General features: G+C 36.3%; 1 protein-coding gene across 1 annotated transcript; it reads right to left on the bottom strand.

Annotated features, from left to right (window-relative positions):
• Nucleotides 1–1844: 1844 nt before the first annotated feature.
• Nucleotides 1845–20843, bottom strand: LOC144646669 (phosphatase and actin regulator 1-like). The gene is made up of 13 exons (XM_078506339.1): nt 20476–20843; nt 18291–18368; nt 17229–17462; nt 16676–16769; nt 15322–15446; nt 14818–14913; nt 10850–10907; nt 6454–6509; nt 4972–5033; nt 4322–4419; nt 3478–3517; nt 3264–3340; nt 1845–2397 (listed from the first exon to the last, which is right to left on the bottom strand). Exons 1-13 carry the CDS (start codon nt 20789–20791, stop codon nt 2382–2384), a joined length of 1350 nt encoding a protein of 449 aa, XP_078362465.1. The 5' UTR covers nt 20792–20843; the 3' UTR covers nt 1845–2381.
• Between the last annotated feature and the right edge of the window lie 688 nt (nt 20844–21531).

Raw genomic sequence — 21531 nt, 5'->3', positions numbered from 1 at the left:
GTTATTACTTCAGAAATCTCCAACCTCTTAAGATGAAAAAAAAAACCCATTATCTATGCAGTGTATTTAAAGCTAGGAGCTTTTGGGGCTGTGTATTCCCGATTGAATTTGGAAGTTTTTGTGGAGAAAGAAAACTGGAGAACTCAGCGAAAAGCTCTCAGATTTATTATTATTTTATTATTATTATTATTAATATTATTAACAACACACTCAATCTAACCCTAACCCTAACCTCCAGCCCACATTGGTGGGACACAAACACTCTCACCATTGCACCACCACTGCTTCTCCAAGACAAATCTAATTAAATTCCTTATACCTCAAACATTTTAACGCTTGGACAAAGAAAAGAGCTACAAAGTACTATGACTCTTTTCAACTTTATTCCCACTTATTCCCTTCATAAAGAAAAAACTCATATTTGAGAAAAATACTTTTTTTATTTAAATTATACGCTTGAAACTGTTTTTAGTAAGCCATGTTTATTAGGTACTTGTAATATACATGTTAAGCCATAATAATTATTATTGAATTGCAAAATGCATAATAATGCAACACACATTACCCTCCCTACAAGGATCTTTAACACCAGGGGGTGGGGGTAAGGGTCAAAATTAACACCTGGAACCAAGTTTGTGGAAAAGATATGAACAGTTGGATCATTAACAACAGGCTGCTGAACCTACCTGCGGCTATAGTAAATAACATTTTATAGTGGTTGGTAATAATTAAATATCTGAATTAAACTTGGTTAGTTAATGGCTTTCTATGGCATCTTCCCATTTTCCCTTTCTGATAAATGTTCCCCATACCCTCATATGAGCATATTTTTAATGGACATCCCTTGTGCTCACACAACAGGAAATCGCAGAATTGTTATGAATAATAATGGAAATCAAACTGAGACTTGTCAACCGTTTTATCCACAGAAAAATATCAGTAGAATAAATATTCACAATGTTGAAATCACGAAAACTACCGTGTCAGAGGTGTCACAGGGGCAACAACGAAAACAACTGTAATCTACTCGAAACAGCTGCTAAAATTTTAGTAATCAAACAAAACCAGCCTAGTCTGAATTTTAGCCACTGGCCTTCTGATTGTGTAAACAACTGAGAGATGTTTGGATCAAATAGCTGCTAATGCTTGGTTTCAAATGGCAATATATATTTAAGAATTAGCATACTTTCTTGTACTGATAGATCTTTCCATATTGGACTTCTTCGCATAAAAAATATACTGTTTTCATATACCTACTAAAATTGGAATTATTTCCCATTACAAACTATTATAGAAACAAGAAATACTGATTTTGTAAAATAAATTTGAATGAACAAAATCTCAAACAGTTCCATAGTCATAGTTTTGTTAGCCATAGCTTTATAACTATTCATATAGGAAGACCATGTTAAAACGCTCAGTGCACAAGTGTGAATTAATTTACATCAATGGGATGACACTTAGAATGGCATAAGCAGCAATTTGATTGAGATGTCCATCTCTGAGGTTTGGATTATGAATAAAATGCTAGCCAATGATTCTCTTCTTTTTTATTCAGTCAGACTATGAATAGAGCCATCTTTCACTGTCAACTAAGAGGAATATGATGACTAACGTGGCAGCAATGCATCATGCCACCAATGGCTGGATTTATTGCCTGACACTCAGTACAGTGGAACCTAAATATAACAAAGGGCCAAGGGACTGACAAAATTTGTTTGCCATAACAAGGTTTCGTTATATCGAGGTACTTTCTATCATTTTACTATTACTGGGGTGGGAATATGTTCATATGCGCTCGCTATATAGAGGTTCGTTAAATGAGGTTCCACTGTTCACAGAAAATTGCATCCTTGCAGAGTAATATTTTTAACGACTGACAACAAAAGTTCTTGAAGTATACTTCCAAAAGTGAAAAAAATAAGTCAAGTCCTGTTTTACACATCCATTGAAATTATAATGAATATTAACCATCACAGTTAACAGGATGTCACAGACATCTTGCCAAATTTTATATCATTAAAAAATTGAACAACAATGCACTATCAAGCTGAGACTATTTTGCTTTGTTGACAATTGCCTCAAAACAACCACTATCTAATACTTCTATTTTTACTTCTAAGAAGCCCTGGTTGCAAAGGGATAACCTTTTGGTTGCTTTATAAACTGGATTATCCATCCCCTTGTAACATCTATTGTGCCATGACAAACATGTTAAAAATCTATACAATCCTATACAAAAATTCTTAATATGTATTACTAATAATATTTACAGTCATAGTTATGACCTGTACATTACATTTTTATTAGAGTTCTTTGAATAATTCCATCTAACAAAAAATAGCATGTAAAGTAAATATCCTCTAGGAATCTGTATAAAACTAGGGACGATGGAACCTGCAAAAGAAGTTGACACTTCATCACATTTTGTTTGTTCATAAAAGAAGACTCACTTGCCTATGTACAAGCGTTTTTTAACTAGGGTGATTTTGAAATTAATGTTCATATTTTTCTTATATCCGGTAGCTATCAGTGGTGTAGCCAGCTTTCTGAAGAGTTGTAGGCCTTGCCGTTTCTATGTGGTGGTGGTGGGGGTATCCTACCAATAAAGACCCTCAAAAGTGCAATTTCATACCACCTAAACTTTGACATTTTATTGCAAAGAATGGGCCAACTTTCACTCATTGCTTAATATGTAAGTTACACACTTGTCTTTAACAACACATATCTATCACTTGGCTACTCTACTACTACTTACAGTACATGGTAGAAGTTACCATGAACAAACCCCTTCAAACCAAACATGATGTGTTCAACCCCAGTACCTTTTATTCCCATGACGTATCAATGAAAATTTTACATCGAGATGGAAAATGTAAACATCAACGATTGAAAGGTGACAGTTTTGGGATCATAATCAATATATTGAGAGTTTGTTATAGATGCCCCGCATTGTGAAAATTTTGCCCCAGCAAATTTTAACACAATCTAGGTTTATAAAATTGTAAAAAAGGTACCTAATAAAGAAAGGGGATACCTGCACTTTAGATTTGCTTGAGAGGAATAAACAATAACGGGGCGAAAAAGAAAAAACATATTTTTTTTTTTTCTTTTTTTCTTTTACCCATTTTTAAAAAAAAAAAAAAAAATTTTTTTTTAAAAAATAAAAAACCAAAAAAAAATATTTTTGGTAATAAAATCTACATTCACTAGCCAAAAACCAATAAGTTAAAAAGTTAGTCTCAAGCCCTGAATAACCATACCTTGTATACTGCTTGCTATCGTCATGTACTTCCATTTCTTTACTCTTAAATTCATTAAGCTCTTTCCTTATCGCAGCCTAAGACAAAACAAATCATTATCATGTAGCAGACAAATTTTGATCATTTGTTAGTTAGTTTGTTTTTTTATTTCATTTGTTTTTTTTATTTTTTAAACAAAGGACGTCACAGTTATCTTTATTAGTGTCAATAATACCTTGTCTTCTGGTGTTAGTCTAGTCCAGGGCTTATCCGCTCTGAAAGAGAATAGAAGTCAACAATATGCAAATTACCGAGGGGTATGCAGAGAAACAGTCCATGTGCGTATGTGTCTTAATTAAGGAATTAATTATTAAGGATAACAAAGCTTATCCCAAACAAAGAGTGTCATTATTCCAGTTAGGAAATTTCCTGCAAGTACTACTCCCGATGTGAAGCAAGATGAACAGTTGTCTTGGACAACATTACAAACACTTTCCTTTATTTTTATCCCCTGTTATTTTAAGTGTTGGAAAGTGCAGAAGCCTTGTGGTTTGTGCATTGGACTCTGAATCAAGCAGCCCTAGTTGGAGGGTTGGACAGGGTCACCATGGTTTGTTCTTTGGGCATAAGACATATTACTCTTAACTCTTCACTCCAATCTCTTTCACAGTGCCTCTCTCCACCCAGGAATATAAATGGTTGAGAACTGTTAGGTAATATGACAAAATGCTGTGAGCTACATACAATGGACTAGTATCCCATTCAGGAAGAGTAGCAATACTTGAAGAGGTTTTATGCTACAGAAACCAGTTGATTGTAAATTTGTATGTCTTCTCAAATTCTCAAGTCTGGATCCGAATAAACTTAACCTTTTATCCAATTGAAGTGTTATTATATTTTCTGATATATCTTTGTTAATGGAGAAACACTAGTCAAGGAAATGATTTGGCCAGTTGAGAAAAAGAATTTAAAGTTCAATCTGAAAAGCAATAAAGTTTTTCAGAGCACTCCAGTAGCAAATAGTATAGCCCTCACACTGTCCATATTCATCCGAAAATGAATAGCTGAGATGCCCTCACCTTCTATCATATTCATGGACATCAACACATTCAACATAATCATTAAACTTGAGGATCTTCTTTGCTTTCAACTCCTGGACAGTGGGTCTTCTGCTTAACTGAAAAACACAAGAAATTCTAAATTACTGTAATTGTTTTGATGAACATTATTCCACGAAAGGAAAGGTCTCTCGCCATCAAATGATTTAAGATCTATATCTCAACAGGAAAACTGAGACCTTAAATAACAGCTGTGCAGGCACTTAAGCGGCATCCTTAAGACAGAAAACCTCTGTGAGAAAATCCCTTCACAACATTGAAGAAATAGTCATTCGAAAAGTTTTGATACAAGTTATTGACAATTAGGTTCTCCAAAGGACTGAGACGTACTCACTGATACTCAAACAAGTTCTTTGGAGTGTGAAATCCAAAAAACTCCAAATCATTTTAGCCACAATTAAAATCAATAATTTTTCAACAACTGCTTGAGATTTGTGATGGGTGAGTCTATGAGAAGTTACTCAAATGTAATGCTTTAGCAGTCAGGATATGGTTAGCTCTTGCACTGATCACTGATTTATAAAAGTTCATGAGATACTTGTTGAGATGAACATGTTAACCTTCATGATCATTGCCTCTTCATACTTCACTCACTGTTGAATGATACAAACCTTTCTTGTTAAAACTCGTTTCTTTTCTTCTTTCTCTTCTTTTGCCTCTTCTTCTGAAGATGCTGTAATGTGACAAACAGTTCATCTAATAAGTTACTTATATCTGTATGTGGTCCCTTTTTCTTGAACATTACCTATTATGCTCTTCCCGTCACAAACATCTTCAACTCATACATAATTTCATAGCAAAGATTTGGCATTTTTTTTTCTACTTCATGCACTGTGGAGTAAATTAAGTCATCTCATCTTTTCATTGCAGATATACCCCTCCCCCTTTCTTCCTTGTCTGTTCTTCTGCAAAGTTTGTTTGATTGTTTTTTTCTCTTTTTCTTTTTTTCTGTACTTGCATGTTAGCTGTACGTGTCGCTTAAATATTTAACTAATTAATTGCTTTATTGTTTACAAGTGTAGCAAGTGGCATATCACAAGTGTAAACAGTATGTACGAGCAATAAGCCAAATGTCAACATGTACCTGAGTAGTGTGAAGTAACTGTCGTTAGTGTATTAGTATTGTAAGTAGTGTGCTAACAGTGTAAGTGGTGTGCTAACAGTGTAAGTAGTGTGCTAACAGTGTAAGTGGTGTGCTAACAGTGTAAGTAGTGTGCTAACAGTGTAAGTAGTGTGCTAACAGTGTAAGTAGTGTGCTAACAGTGTAAGTAGTGTGCTAACAGTGTAAGTGGTGTGCTAACAGTGTAAGTGGTGTGCTAACAGTGTAAGTAGTGTGCTAACAGTGTAAGTAGTGTGCTAACAGTGTAAGTGGTGTGCTAACAGTGTAAGTGGTGTGCTAACAGTGTAAGTGGTGTGCTAACAGTGTAAGTAGTGTGCTAACAGTGTAAGTAGTGTGCTAACAGTGTAAGTGGTGTGCTAACAGTGTAAGTGGTGTGCTAACAGTGTAAGTAGTGTGCTAACAGTGTAAGTGGTGTGCTACAGTGTAGTGGTGTGCTAACAGTGTAAGTGGTGTGCTAACAGTGTAGTGGTGTGCTAACAGTGTAAGTGGTGTGCTAACAGTGTAAGTGGTGTGCTAACAGTGTAAGTGGTGTGCTAACAGTGTAAGTGGTGTGCTAACAGTGTAAGTGGTGTGCTAACAGTGTAAGTGGTGTGCTAACAGTGTAAGTAGTGTGCTAACAGTGTAAGTAGTGTGCTAACAGTGTAAGTAGTGTGCTAACAGTGTAAGTAGTGTGCTAACAGTGTAAGTGGTGTACTTGTTTTTGTGAGTAGTGTATTCTTTCAATAATGAACTACTAAAGCAGTTGCCCAGGGGTAAAACAAAGAAAACTTTAGGAGACAGATAATTCCAAACAGCTGCCCCTGCATTGTGGAACAGTCTGCCTGTAAGTGTTAGAGACATCAATGACTTTTTAGTTTTTAAATGAACAATAAAGACTTATTTATTTAGGAAGGCTTTAGGAATCTTCTGGGCAAAAGATACTTCTTTGATTGATATTGCTTCCATTGCATTTCTAACAGTAAACTCTACTTACATCTTAATATATTTCTCTCCTTAAGTTCTTGTGCTGTGGGTCGAGTGCTGAGCCGTCTGCAAGAAGATTTGAAAAGAAAAGCTTAGGAACCCAGTTACAGCATATTATAATAAGATGTCTTCACATCTTTACAGATAAACATGAAGACAAAGTTAATTTCAACACTAGCTGATAACATACATTGACTTAACCAAGTCAACAACTACAGTTTAAACGACTGACCAAGCATTGTCAGTGAACTTTCCCCAGTGGCAGAAATTAAGAATTAAGCACACAGTTCAAAATTAATGACTAACCAAGCACTGGCAAATGTGTAATCTGATTGGCTACAGAGATACTGTCTTTTAATTTTTTGTCAGAGTTTTTTTTTGTGCATCTGGTCACATGTATCACCCAAAACCATCAATAAAAATAAATTTTAACAACCAGGTTCCAGTAACCTGGTTATACTCAACAATTACACCATAACTTTCTTTTGGTTTTAATCAATAGAAGTCTATGTTAGTTAGATCAGCTATTGGGCTATGCTAAAATGTCCAATAAGAGCACTCATTCTTAGCATTTATTGACTTTGATACTTGGCTAAGAGTTTTTCAAGTACTACTCACCAACAAAAATCTTAAGCTTGCAGTCAAATTGTTAAATCAAACCTCAAGAATACAACTGCTAGATTATAGATTACAACTAGAACAAAAATATTCTTTAAAAACTTGACTACTGCCTAGACATGACATGTTACACATTTTTACGACGAAAACATGAGTGGTCTTGATTGATTGCTACATATATAATAAAACATTCAAAAAGGCTCCGCCTCACAAACTTACAAAAATTTTATACATCTTGAGAGGAAATAATAGAGTGCCACCTCCAGATTCCAAATCAAGTCACAAAACATGCTACTGTTATCATTTGCTCCATTATGAAGGAAGACGAATGTCTGCTCTACAAAACACTCTATGCAGTACACTGTTCCTAAGACAATGTGCGACATTCTGAATGATGCTATACTTCATATCAATGGAAACCGCACATCTCGTTTTCCCCCGTCACATCCTTCCTACAAGCAAGATGTTCCTTCTTTGCAGTCCCATCGCTAACTATATGCAAATATCTGTATGTGAGCACTTTGCATTTCATTATTATGGTCATAGCATATCCTGGTGTGGGTTGGTTATTGTATGAATGAGACACCTGGCATTAATTATAAGTGATTGGCAAATTACAGATACATAACTTTGAATAGAATGGAATTGTAGACATATTATAACAAAAGTGTTAACTCAGTTCTAGAAACCACTTTTGCCCTTTGTGTCTGATAATTTTTTAAGCTAAGAGCATTGAAAAAAATGCTGCCTACTTTTCAAAATCTCTAAAAATAATGTGTACTACTAAAGGTACTTTTCTTTAAAGCCACTTTACTGCCTGTTGACTCAAAACAAACTATGCAGGTGGCTATCTGTGGTGAACCAATCAAACAACAGACTTGACAACCTGTTATTTAGCACCTGTTAAAAATGGCTTTCTTGTGGTCAGTTAAGACATTTAAAAGTCCTGTTTCCAAATCTGACCTAAAACTGGTCTACAAACATTGTGAAATCTCCTTCTTGGACAAAATTCACATTGTTATGACCACCAACAAAATACATCACCACAAACTATAAAATCACTGCTATGGCTGGGATTGATAAATCATTCAATATAATTTGTATCAAAACCTTTGAACTTAACACCACTCGATTTACAAGTACAATGTAAACAGAAATGCACTTCATAACCTAATAGTTGTTACTTCTAAAATGCTTCCAGTATTTGTAAAAATCAGCATGTGGCTTTTGCCCAATGCTGTAAATAGCTGTAAATAATCACACAAGTTATTTTAACCAGGCAGGTGGGAAAACAGTCTTTCCAGACATTAGAACTTGTAAAGGAAATCAAAGCCATGATCTTACAACTTGCAAAGACCAAATTCGACCTGGACAGAGGACCCGCATGAAAACCAGCTAGCGCTGAGTGGCTTCCTCTCTAAATATAGTAATTTATTTATTTATTTTTATCAGCCAAGCCAGGGGATTGATCCTGTGCATGTACAAAAGTTGGTAGTCCAAGAAAAGAAAAGACTTTAAAAAAAAAAATTCCAACAAGGTTGCTGTGAGAATAAGGTATATGCTGAATTTTTTAAACATGTTTTAAAGCTTAAAATGAACTTCAGGTCAAACTGATTGTAATACGTCTAGTTAATTTTTATTTTCCTTTGTTCCAAATTTACTACCATAATCCTAAAACAACAACAAAAATATGTAAATCAAACTGATTTAAAATAATTTTCTCTGAAATTCATTTTAAACTACAACATATGCATAAATCATTTTTCATATGCATAAATCATTTTTCAGCACAGAGAATGTTACTTATCAAAAATTTAACGAGCAGCACAATACATGAACCGTTCTACTTTCATTTTCCATCATTTCGTACAATTTATTATCTGTTTTCTTCCAAACAACATAACACAACTACCGGTAAATTCTGGGTTTTGGAGAATGTAAAAGTGCCCATGTCACCAAATTTTTTAGTTTTTCAAAAGGAAGTCCGCCTTGAAAAAGGAACTTCTGCGAAAAAAAATTTGATTTGAACAAAAAGTGAATTTTTAAACGCAAACATTTGCCACCATTCTGGCACACCTCTCGTATTAGCAGGGTTGGAAATTAGCGCTCGCCCACTCGCCCGGCGGGGTGAAAACTGTCGGGCGGCTCGGTCACTCGCCCGGGCGGTCGTTTCCGACTAGTACTCGTAGTACATTCCCATTTCCAACAAGCTCGTCGGTGAAGATGCTTCCTTTTGTGTCGCTGTGGAGTACTACAGTTGGATAACATTGGCCGCGTGCGGCAGATCGCTTTTCCCATCTCCTCACTTTCGACACTTTGCATTTGGGAGCGTTTCACTTGAGTAGCGTACTCATGGTTTTAGGAGTAACGTCTGGCGATTATTGTGATTGAGTCTTCGCGTGACACTAACGGTGGCACGTGAGTGCGTGATTAAAATTGAATATTTCACTCTTGTGGGGGGTGGGGGCTAATTTTCCTTTCTTTGGGGAGACTGGGCGGTGAAAATTGATCGGGCGGTGCAATTTGAGGTAACTCGCCCAGATGGCGAGTGCTTTGAAATTTTAGTTTCCAACCCTGTATTAGTATTCTCTTAGTCACAAAGGAGTTGTGATGTAGGTTAAGGAACACGTGACTGCAGATCCAAATAAACTTCAGAGAGATCTTACATTACATTTCTCCAAGCAGTTCAGGCTGGCAGTTCAAAGTCATTTTGTCGAATATACACAAGAACTAGCCGACTATGCGTCATTTGCTTATAGTAAACACAAGAGCTGTGCCAACCAGCGTTCCTGATATCTATGTCATCGGCGAGCCGGTGTTCCCAATCAACGGAAGGGGTGTACCAAACAAAAGTAGGCTTTATAAATTCAAAAAAAATTGGTTTTTGTTAAAGTTTCTTTTTTTCACAGAAGTTCTTTTTCAATGTGGACTTGCGCTTGAAAAATTAAAAATTTGGTGACATGGGCACTATATCCATGACAGCATTTTTTTTAAAACAACACTGTCCTTGTAAATTGCCTTATTTCACACCTGCTATGACAGTTACTCCCTGTCAAACTTTATTTACGAACACTCACAACTAACCAAAAATATAAATTGCAACATGATTAAAAACGGTTTGTATCTGATCTTTTTAATCATGTCAAACACTGATCGCCCTAATAACAAATTGCAACATGTTGGATGATTTTGGATCAAGTTTGAAAATGGTCAAATGTTTTCTCTCAACACCTTGCAACATTCTTGGATGTTGTACTCATTTGGCCATGTTTGCGCAACATTGTTGTGCGGGAGCATGCCCACTGGTTTGATTTGCTATTACGAAACACCGTCCAACATGTTGCAACAGGGTGGCCAAACACGTACAATATGCTGTGTTGAAATGTTGCGTCTGTTTGGCCAGCTCCTTCACAACATCTCACAACATGACCCAACAATGTTGCAATATGTTGCGCTGAAATGTTACCTCCGTTTGGCCGGGGATTTAATTGTATTAGTTGTGAGAGGTTTTCTCAGTCCCAGGCCTTTTAATTTCCCTTCCCCCCTTTGTTCCCCCTGCCCCACATACACGCACCACACCCCAAACCAGATATTAACCTTTCTATATTGATACAACAGAAAGGTGGTAAAAACCACTACCAGTATCAAAGTAATATTGTTTTGATGCACCAACACCAAACATCCAGAACTGTTCTGGGCATTTGCTCATGTCCCTAACCCTAAAAACTGTTCTGGGCATTTGCTCATGTCCCTAACCCTAAAATTATATAAAAAGCATTTTTGCTTACCTTATAAGTTTTGTTCCTACTTCAGTTTTTCGTTCTAATTTTTCTTCCTCTGTTTTTGCTGAAAAAAAAAAAATGGCAATGAGCAAAATGACTATGTATGTATTAATCAAAAGACATAGGGGCATTACCATCCTGTGGTTATGTTTAGTCAACTTTGTTTGTTTACTCTAAAAATAAAGCCCAGCAGAGTAACCAACTAAAGACCACTGATATTGTTTGGATGAAAATACCATGAACTCAGTTTGTGTTGTGAATACTAGGTAGAACTAGTAAGTTGATGTCTAGAGATTTTCTTGCTAAAATGGCAGTCTTTATCAACAACTTAAATTATTACTTAGAGATGAAAGTTGTACTTGACAAATTTATGGGTAAGTCATTGATAACTTGCACTCCCTTAACACTCGTGTCACTTGTCTGGGCAAACAAGAGAGCACTAATTTCTAACACTGTCAGTGGTTTTTGAAAAACATAAAGAAAATTGTGGATTTCTGTATTTTTGTGACTTTAAAAACCCATGATCTATGTTACATGTATGGCTATCAATACTTGGAAGCTTGAAATTGAACTGTTTGCCCCTTTTTTTTGGAGACCATGAGATTGTACACTGTGCTACCAGTCCTTTAATTGTGTACATCATTGAGAAATGTTTTCCTCGACTCAACATTTTATTTTTTTATTTTCTAAGTATATAATTTACAATAGCGCTTGCAAAACTTATTAAAGCAGGGCAAGAGTTGGCTAACAAAGCTAGTCACTTAATCCATGAAACATTCTTCAAGAGTTATTTATGATTAAACACCAAAATAAAATGTTGACATACACCAATAGTATCAGTCCACAAAAGTATTGCAAGGAGGTTTTTTCTTAAAAAAGCTTAGAAAATTATTATGTTTGTACTTTTAATCACTTTGTTGGGAATAAACCATCAAGATTAAAAATGGGGTCTAGTTAACAGTGTAATCATGTCATATGAAACCCTTGTAGCCCTGCTTTACAAATTGCAATATAACAAATTCTTAACTGTTAGTCTGGCCTGTCTGTTTCATGCAGGGGATAAGGAGTTTACAATCAGCTTACTTATTTACATTATTCCTTCTGTTGACTAGACTGTAAAAAAAGTCTGAAAGCCACTCGATAGCTATATCAAAAATAAAAAAAAATGCTTATAGGTTTTATGCTAATAATTTTGATAAATCTTGAGTTTAGAATACTGAATTATGTCTGGGTAAATGGGATCAATGAATTATCCCTACTTACAGATTACCTTCCTAACACATTATCTACACAAACACACATTTCAAAAAGCAGTTATCAATAAGATTCTCTGTCAAGGCCACCATTTTAACATGATAAAAACAACTGGTAGCCCAGTGATGATAATCTATTGCCTGTGTTATCAACCACATTTACTCAATTTGAAAATACTCTATGCAAATACCACAGACTTACTTAAATCCAGAAGGCCAGCATGAGTTTGTCCAACCAGGGTGATTATTTGTCGAACAAATAGCATTTAGCCTTCTGTAAGATTCCTCATTAAGAGGGCTTATATGACGATATAATAAGAACACAGAAAATATGGCTCATTTTTGACTGATAATACATGCAGACTGGCATATTTTCCATGTTGATTTCACAACAGGTGAAGTAAAGAATGGCTCTCATCTAATTGGAAGGATGGCTAATGGATATTTATCAGTTCAAAGGCAGGTGTTTGGAAGAATTGTTTGGTGTTAAAGAAGACTGCAGAACTTGTGCATAATAATAGACACACCAACAAAAAAGAAACATAAAAAAATAGTGATTTTTGATGTTTCTAATGCAATGCTCTTTGATCATATCAATTTCTATATATATTTTTTTTATATTCAAGAGACATGCAAATTCTTCTTATTTAAAAAATGAATTTTGTTATTTATTCATTAAACAAATAAACCTGAAAATTTAACTCTTCAGTGTTATGAATACCAGTAGCTAGTCATTTCCTAGATAAGAAGCTGAAAAAATGTTCCCACAAATAAATTCTAACCACCCAAGCTAAACTAGCTTCCCACACAGGAAGAAATAACAATAGTAAAAATAAATTAATTTCAGCCTATGAGTAATAGTGAACAAAAATTTAAAGGAACCCCTGCATGACACATTTAGACCATAAAAATTAAAGGAAATTAAACAAAATGAGTTCAATTTCATATTTAAGGTATCAGCCACCGTTAAAAGGTGCAGTTTTCTGGAGGGTTCAGACTCCCCACACACCCGCGGCGCGACGGAACCGGGTCCCCTCCTCACGCAACCCGGTGCGCCCCTCCCCCAACCCGATCGCACGGAGATAATGTCACACTAACCACTCATACACGGAACACAGTGGGTGGACGGCCCCTGGCATAGGGTAACGTCGCAAACCTCTACTATCTCGCCTGGCACGCTTCCTCACTCACATCCCGTGTGCGGCTCCCGTACACACAAACTCAAGCAGTCAAAAAGCTCGGGGGATATTAAACTGTCGTTTGTTCCGGTCAGGCGCCGCGAGGCCTGTGGTCGTCAACATCTTGGGGCCTTCCTGTAAGCATCAACCTTGACGTTCAGGCGATCCTTAGGGTAGACTCCGTAAAAAACCTTTTTGAGAAAATCGACAGAGCGTTAACTCAAGTGGCACCCCTCGGCTGGGCCAGCTTATTGCCAATTTTTTCTCCACCTGTCTGCGATTTTTGTTTTCTTTTCTCGTTTTCGTTTTTTTCCCGGAGTGGCGTGATTCGTCTCCCTAACTTCATCTCGCATTACAAAACAACGCACTTGTCAAATTGACACGGTTTTTAGGAAGGTGTTAAGAGGCAAACGCGATGTTATCGTCTTCCGCTATTTCGGCGGGCCTGGAGCTTGATTTAAAGACATATACTTTCGCAAAAACGTCTCAATTTTGCGTTTATTTTAAGTTTTCGTCATTTTTAAAGGAATAATTCATAATCTGGAACTATTAAGCTTTCGAAAAGTGTGGTTTGTGGGGTTTGTATTAAAAACAAAGCGCTGGAGCGTCCGGGCGCGGACGGTCCTGAAGGGTGGCTGATACCTTAAAGAATTCCTTTCTGTCACCTCTTTATTACACAATAACAAACGTTTTTGTCTCTTCTGGATTCCTAAATAAAAACCTTGTCAAAAGTGGACTTCTAATCGCTTGACTGGTGATTTTTTTTGTGGTCTATTTTTTTATTGATCTGAAGTTCAACACTTGCTGTGCAGATTTCTGAGTCAACTGGTTTTTACCTCCTATAACCATTCAATGCTAGAAATCACTTTATAAAATAACATTTATAAAATACATGTTTCAAATGGATTGCTATGTGTGTTACATAAGGAAATGTAATGCAATAAAATGAATTATACTTCAGTCTTTTGTAATTAAAAAAAACACACTGAATTTATAACAACCTTGTGAAAACTGAAACCATTTTTACACTTCTTTTTTTGGATACCTCCTAATTAGAAATGCTGGACTTTTCTAGAAAGTAATCACAACCCTTGGAGTCAATTGATGTTGCATTTCCTTGACTCCACCCTTCGGCAACCTGCAAAACATCTCATTGAGAGTCCCAATGGTGCCCAAGTGGATATCTAAATGTGTAAACATCAAAGTTCTCCCAAGGTCAACCTCGTAATAAGATACAAAAATAAAAAAAACCTTGTAAACATTTTACTTTTCTTAAACACATTAATACGTTTATGAAAAATATTTCCCCTCCAACATTTTTCAAGTTATCATAAAGAGTGAGAAAATTTCTTACTATGTAAAACGAAAAAAATTACAAAGCTATTTTAATGATTTCAAAGCATATACCTGAATATTTTTGAAGATAACCCAAAACTTTATGAGTTATATTTAAAATGCTGTCTAATGATTTTTTTTTTTTAAGTTCAAGCCATAAGATCCACAACTTGTCACGTGATGATCTTAAATATGAAGTTCAACTTACTTGGAAGTATGTTTCTAGCCTCAAGTTCACTCTGACTTGGCCGAGCTCTTAATTTCAGAGCTAAACTGTCTTTCCTCTTAAGCTTAGAGGCTAAACCTACAAGACAAAAAAGACAGCATAAGATTTTTATATATCACTACTAACATTAATAATTTTCCTATTCAGCTTTGAAGTTACATGTACTATTAGAGCAGTTTTTACTTGAGTGTCAAAAGTAATTTATTTGGTGTTTGCTTTGGTTTTACACTAGTACACTACGTGATTGGTTTAAAAGTCTCACAACTTTTTCCCAGCCAAACAGAACTAAAACCAAAACCAATCCTGTCTTGGTTGCCCATGTTTTCCCATGCTTTGTGCCGGCTACGTTTATACTTTGAGTTTTGATTTGTCCACTGGGTTGTCTGTGTCCTTTGATCATTCAAGCTGAGAATTGCAAGTGGCAAGAATGCAGTATTTAACAGGACCTAACAGTAAAATAGTAGAATGGAATGTTCGAATTAATACCTGTTACAATTCCTTGAGTCTCCTCTTCCTCCTCAGAGTCAGAACAACTACTATCATGTCTCTCACTGCCATGTAGCGTTTCCTCTCCACTATTTTCTCTACCAGCACTTTGAACCACAACAAATCTGAAATAACAACATGACTTGTTATCAGGAACTAAGCATAAAGTTCTCAGTCATTTTGCTATCAAATGTGAGCAACATACATCTCATTACAATATCTCTTACTTTTGCTAAGAAGCCAGTGGGTAGAAGTAACACTTGCAAACAAGCAAGCAAAACACTTCAATGCAAAGGCACATAGCATTGGGCACTCATGTAATGCCCCACATATTGGTAAGAGTGGCTTAATTTCAGCTTTGCTTAAATTTCATTTAGCCTCATTTACCATGGAAATAGGTGGCAAAAATTATACTAAAATAAAGATAAACATGTTTTTTTTTCATTTTCCAGATTCATTGTAATGACTGGAATCATACTTCCACAACAGGAATCTAGCCAAGTTGACTCAGAAAAATACAATAAAAAACTGCCAACAATGAAAACTATATTGATGACATACTCACTGGGTAGGGACAAAGTTTCACACTTCTATCTTAATTGTTTTATTTTTCAGACTTTCGGAAGGCATGGAAACTACTCAAAATGTCCCCATACAGTGTACCTTTCACAGATTTTGAGACTCAATGAAAGTTGTGGTTACTTTAAAATGGCTTGAAAAGAGTTCAAGACAAGTATTCTGCTGCTTGCATAGACAGTCAAACTTACTTGAAAAGCATGTGATTATAATAAAACTGTCAATGAACATATTATTTCAAATGATATTTTAGGTAGTAGATAAAATATGAGCGGGAGATCTGTATGGGCGTTGGCGACCTGTAGGCGGCCTGTGCCCGGGGTTTTTCTACTTGTGTGAAATGAGGGGCGGCAGGACTATTAGCTGAGGGGTCTGATTTTTGATTTTATTGGGGTTTATAGTTGTGTACTGTGTCTGTCAGTGCTGGGGTGCACCGAGGGCGGTGGAATAACCTGTGCGCTTTTTGTTCTCTTCAAATTTCGGTCTTTTCTAAGCCGCTGGTGCTTGTCCACTAACAACTTCTCTGGGACATTACTTTGAACTTTTTTTACTCTCAATTTAAAGAATCTTTTAACAACATGAAAATGCCGCTTCATCGCGAAAATGCACTGGCCATACCTTTAACTTTGATCATTTTCTCTGTTGTGTTATCACGGATAATATACATCTTTACCTTTTATTGGGTAGGAAATAACGCAATAGGATTTAAATATCTGAAATTGATTTGTCAACTTTAATAAATATTACTCGACTTCCTAGTGGATTCCGTCTTAAACACCTTGGTTGTTGGCCACTTGTATTGCAGTGTCTATCGTTTTGAGCTCTGAGGACTGTCCGTTCATTTGATGAGCTGGTTCCTGTGTTTCGACGAGCTGTTACCAAAGAAATAAAAAAACAATCATTCCAAATGAATGGTCCTGTTAACCACCGTGGATAATTCCAATAAAAAACAAGGTACTCTAATAATAAAGTATTGCGGTTTGTCTGACAATGAAGTCACATGCTGCGAGGATTGCAACATTTTAACCGCATTCTGATAGTCTTTAATGGGCAATAAGGTCAACTGGTTAGGCGTAACCTCATAAAGAATGATGCTCTCCTATGATTTGGCTAATTTTCAAGAGCTGTGATTGGTGCATTTTGATCTTTGCTGTTCCGGTGAAGTGTTGTTCCCTTGGTTCTCCTGTTGTTTTGTTTTTTAATCATGGGCATCCATGCTTCAGGAATATCAATTCCACTATCATTGTTGATGCTGTTAGGGTGGAATCTTGTGTGAATGTCACCGTGCGAGTACTAAAATTCTTACAGCACGTCTCAATACACTAACTCACCTAATTCCTGAGATAGTTGATCCATCATGCTCATTGTGTCCACTTGGTGAACTTTAAAATCATTTTTAACTTCATTCTCAGTGGGTAGATTGCCTCGCTGTGCGAGTGGAGCTCGCATATTGCTCCTAGGTTGTCCTGGTGCTGTAACTTTCTGATCACTCTCACCTGCAACCCTATTTTCATTTGATGGGCCATTGCACTGGATGTCAGCTGAATCATTCTTATTTTCTTTTTCTGAAGAACAATGATTGTTGGGTTAACTGTTAATTATCCAAAATGTTAAGTGGGGTTATTGGGTGAGGGCATGAGGAGGAGTGTACCTTGAGGGCATGAGGAGGAGTGTACCTTGAGGGCATGAGGAGGGGTGTACCTTGGGTGAGGGCATGAGGAGGAGTGTACCTTGTTGGTCATATTGGCTTTCAGGTTAAATTTGTTTCCAACCTAAGTCAATATGTTTCAAAGTCTTCAGCTTTTCATTTTAAAAATTTTCTGGGTGGGGTGGGAGGGGCATGTTTCCAGACCCCCTAGAAGAATGGGGGCTTTGGCCCCATGCCAAAATTCAGACTCCCACGTTTAAAATCCTGGCTACAAGAAGCTTTACAGAAACTGTGTCACCAGTTATTTTTTCAAAAATAACTGGTGACACAGTTTCTGTAAAAGAGCCACAGGGGTATTGTCATGAATTTGTGCAATAATTACCATAACATTGGGTATAATGTTGTATTTATTGTTTCATGATTGCAAAGTAGTGAAAGATCTAGAAATATGTATGTTCCCTGGATTATTGCAGCACTAACATGAAATATATAGGAGATTGTGGTGCCCAGGGATAAGGTAATTGCCATTGGGTAGGGTAACCACTAAAGAAACCTGTTTTACCTGATTGCATAACATTGGCTTCTTCCGGGTGAAAAGAAATGATGCATGGGCAAGGGAGGTAGGGTACGTAGAAACAGTAAACACCTTGAGATTTCAATTCTCCTCACAGAATTACAAACATGTCTGTTAACTATGAGAATTTAGTAGTCCCTGTAAGTATTTGAATGCAAATGCATTATTCACCTTCATCTGTTACAGGGAGAATTCCTTTCTTTATCAGCTCATCTCTGTTAGTACGTACAGACAGTTTTCTCTCAAGATCTATGCAGAGGTACAATACACCATTATTATAATAATTATAATGTAAATGGACATCAATTGATATCTAAAAATAGCCTTCATGGAGTTGATCTCAATACTATATGTAGCACAATATATTGGATGGGAGGATGTGTACTTGTCATAACTTAAATATCTTGTCCAGAGGAGTATGGTCCCCTTTATTTGTTTTGTTTACTTTTTATGCTTTTGCATTTTCCTATAAAAATGTGATATCTGGTGACTTTCATAAGTAAATTGGCTCGTTTGTGAGGAATAACTTATAAGGCAGAAAGAAATTTGGTGAAAGTACTCCACTAAACAAGCTCAGGGGCCTCTTCACAGGTTAATTTACGTTCAGCATTGATTCAGTACTTGAGACAAACTATCTGTCAGTGAGCTGTTTTGACTGTCTCAATACTTTAATGGATGAGCTTATAAAGAGTTTAGGAATACTTGTGAAAATAAAGATCTGAATCAAGACATGTAAAATCCAATGATTATGTAAATCTGAAGCCAAGTCCATTTGCAGGATCCCTGAATTCACTGAAATAATGCAATAAATCCAATGTTTTTGTTTTTGGAAAATATAACGATTTAGAAAACTTCTGTTCACCCCCTTCCTCCCAGAGATGAGCAGTCATTGATAACAGAATCTCTACTTGAATGTGACCCTTATGAAAACAATAGCCAAGTAAAATATATTTTAAACCATACCAACATGATCAGGGCACATTGTAAATGAAGGTTAATAAATTGATGATAAAAGGGGAAAAGCTTTTGTATATTAAATTCTAAAACATGCAAACTAAATCATGTATTTATATTTTAATCTCAACATCTCAAGATAGCAGCAGTGGCCAGCAATATTGTTTTCTATATTTGTCAGTGTGTAATAAATTTTGTTCACCATGCTATATTGGTCGTAACATAAATAAATATTGAAAGAAAATAAAACTTTGCAGGAATTTGGCTCCCATGTGACACACATTGAAAATATTAAGCTCTAGCTGTTCAGAAAAGAAGTAAACAAGAATGTCACCAAGAAATCAACAAATATCTTCATGAATGTGAATGTATAATAATATCATTTCAATCCGGACTTTGAAATGAGCTCTCTATAGATAGAGAGGATTGGTCATCTAGGCTTATTCTCAGATTTTGACAACAATTTTGCACATTATCTAAAGTTCAATGACACAGTGGGTTGTATCAAATTAACCTTTTGTTGATAACAGGATCATTAAAAATATTACTGGCACCCTGATCATTCGCGCAAAAGCTAGAAATAAATCAAATATTCATGGCTTACATGGCACGATTTGCAATTGAAAAGATTTAATTTGTTTTGATAAATTTTATTTCTCAAAACCAATGTCCAGGGTTGAAAATTGCACATCGAGGCTTGACCATGACGATTAAAATGGATACGTTTGTCGGGGATTTGAACCAACTGATCAATTAAAATGATGCTGCCACATACATAATATGATCATTGAATTAAAATTGCAGTAGGTCAAGCAAAATTTGCCGCACAACCCCTGTGTGAAGACGTGTATCATCATTTAAATGTGAAAATTGCCATTTTACAAGGCTGCGTGCGTTCTTTGCTTTCGCTTTTCTCATCTCTGTACATTCAAGTATACCAAGAGTAACCTTTGGGCAATTCTCGATACGCAACTGTCATGTTACTGGCGGATTAGTATAAACTTTATATTGATATACACTGAATCATTTTCAGCACATAAAATGATACAAAGCTTTCAGTGTTAAGCGTGCTAGTGTATGACAAACATAAATATTTGCCAAGAACGAAGACAAGAGGGGAAAAATTCACCTTACGATCGATTTCCGACAGTACAAGGTACAAGCACATATCGAACGGACGGGAAGTAAATTTCTGCTTCCTTTCGCATTCATTCTTCATAATTGTTTTGTAACAGTAGAAAGAGAACAATCAAATAGTACACAAATTACTTCATGTTGAAGAGGGGGCCGTGGACAAGGCCAAAAGGGTATCATCGATTTCAGCGAACGAAACACAAGAACTCCGACAAACCCAAACAAATCTGTCAGATGATTACAGTATGAGAAATCAAAGATTTCTTACTTTGTGAAGTCGTTATAAACTTCTGGCTCTTCTTTCGTCTCCGCCACTTCCATGGTCGAAAGAACCTTCCTATACTTATAGCGAGTTTGCTTCGTCGAACGGGAGGAGGTGTATTCGGGCTTGAGTAAGCGCCAGCGACAGGAGGAGTACCAACTTCCGTAGCGTTCAAAAACGTTGGTGCACGTCTTGTAGGAACAGTATTGCCTCCATTCATGACAATAGTTCTTTCTTGACGCACTGGATCACTGTTTGAACGTTCTCGTGAAATATCTAGGTTCCCAGAAGGAGAAGTTCTGCCATCTTCTGCAACCTCCATATTTTTACGTTGTCACCGACTCATTTTTGCCGTGGTATTGGTGTCAGCCCCAGTCCTACGCGATTATCAACAAGGATTGTAACGCCTGGTGCTATTATACACTTCCGCTGAGTTCTTGTGCTCAAAGTATGATCTTCAAGACGTTTCAGCTATGTCAATTTTTAGCCAGTTGAGTTTCAAATACATTTAATATTACTGTACTTTTAACGTACAAAGTGTTATCCAGCTTTATATTTCTAAACATATCAGCCTATTTCCCGAACTCACGTGAGCGGAAGCAGAAGACCCCGCCTTTACAACCCTACCAAGAGAAGCATTTCCGGTCATGAAATATCGTGGCATTTTAATTGTATGCAACTCCCCACGACTCAGCAAAATCCTGCTACGGTATTACTTCTATTAAGCGCCAAACTTCGAATCATGCCTTTCGAAACCAAAGAAATACCCTACCATAAATTCCAAAGGAATTTATACCAGGCTTGCATTCTACGTAGATTACGCCGAATATCTTCGGCTTGGATTTCAAAATTGCGCGGTGTACTGGCGTACAATCGGTAGTCGGTACCTTTAACTGTAGAACTTATTTTAGGTATGAATAATAAAGGACCTTGTTGTAGACCTACCTTATTATAGGAAATTAATTAACGCTCCATGAAATGAACGCGAATTCTCAAAATTCGCGTTAATTTAAGCATAGTTAGTAGAGGAGACTAAAGTCGCGTTAATTTTTGTAAGCGTTA

Source organism: Oculina patagonica, chromosome 3 (assembly GCF_052425735.1).
Source record: "Oculina patagonica isolate OP01 chromosome 3, crgOcupat, whole genome shotgun sequence".
NCBI lineage: Eukaryota > Metazoa > Cnidaria > Anthozoa > Scleractinia > Oculinidae > Oculina > Oculina patagonica.
The sequence above is the reverse complement of the archived record's forward strand: the minus strand, read 5'-3'. Positions and strand labels throughout refer to the sequence as shown.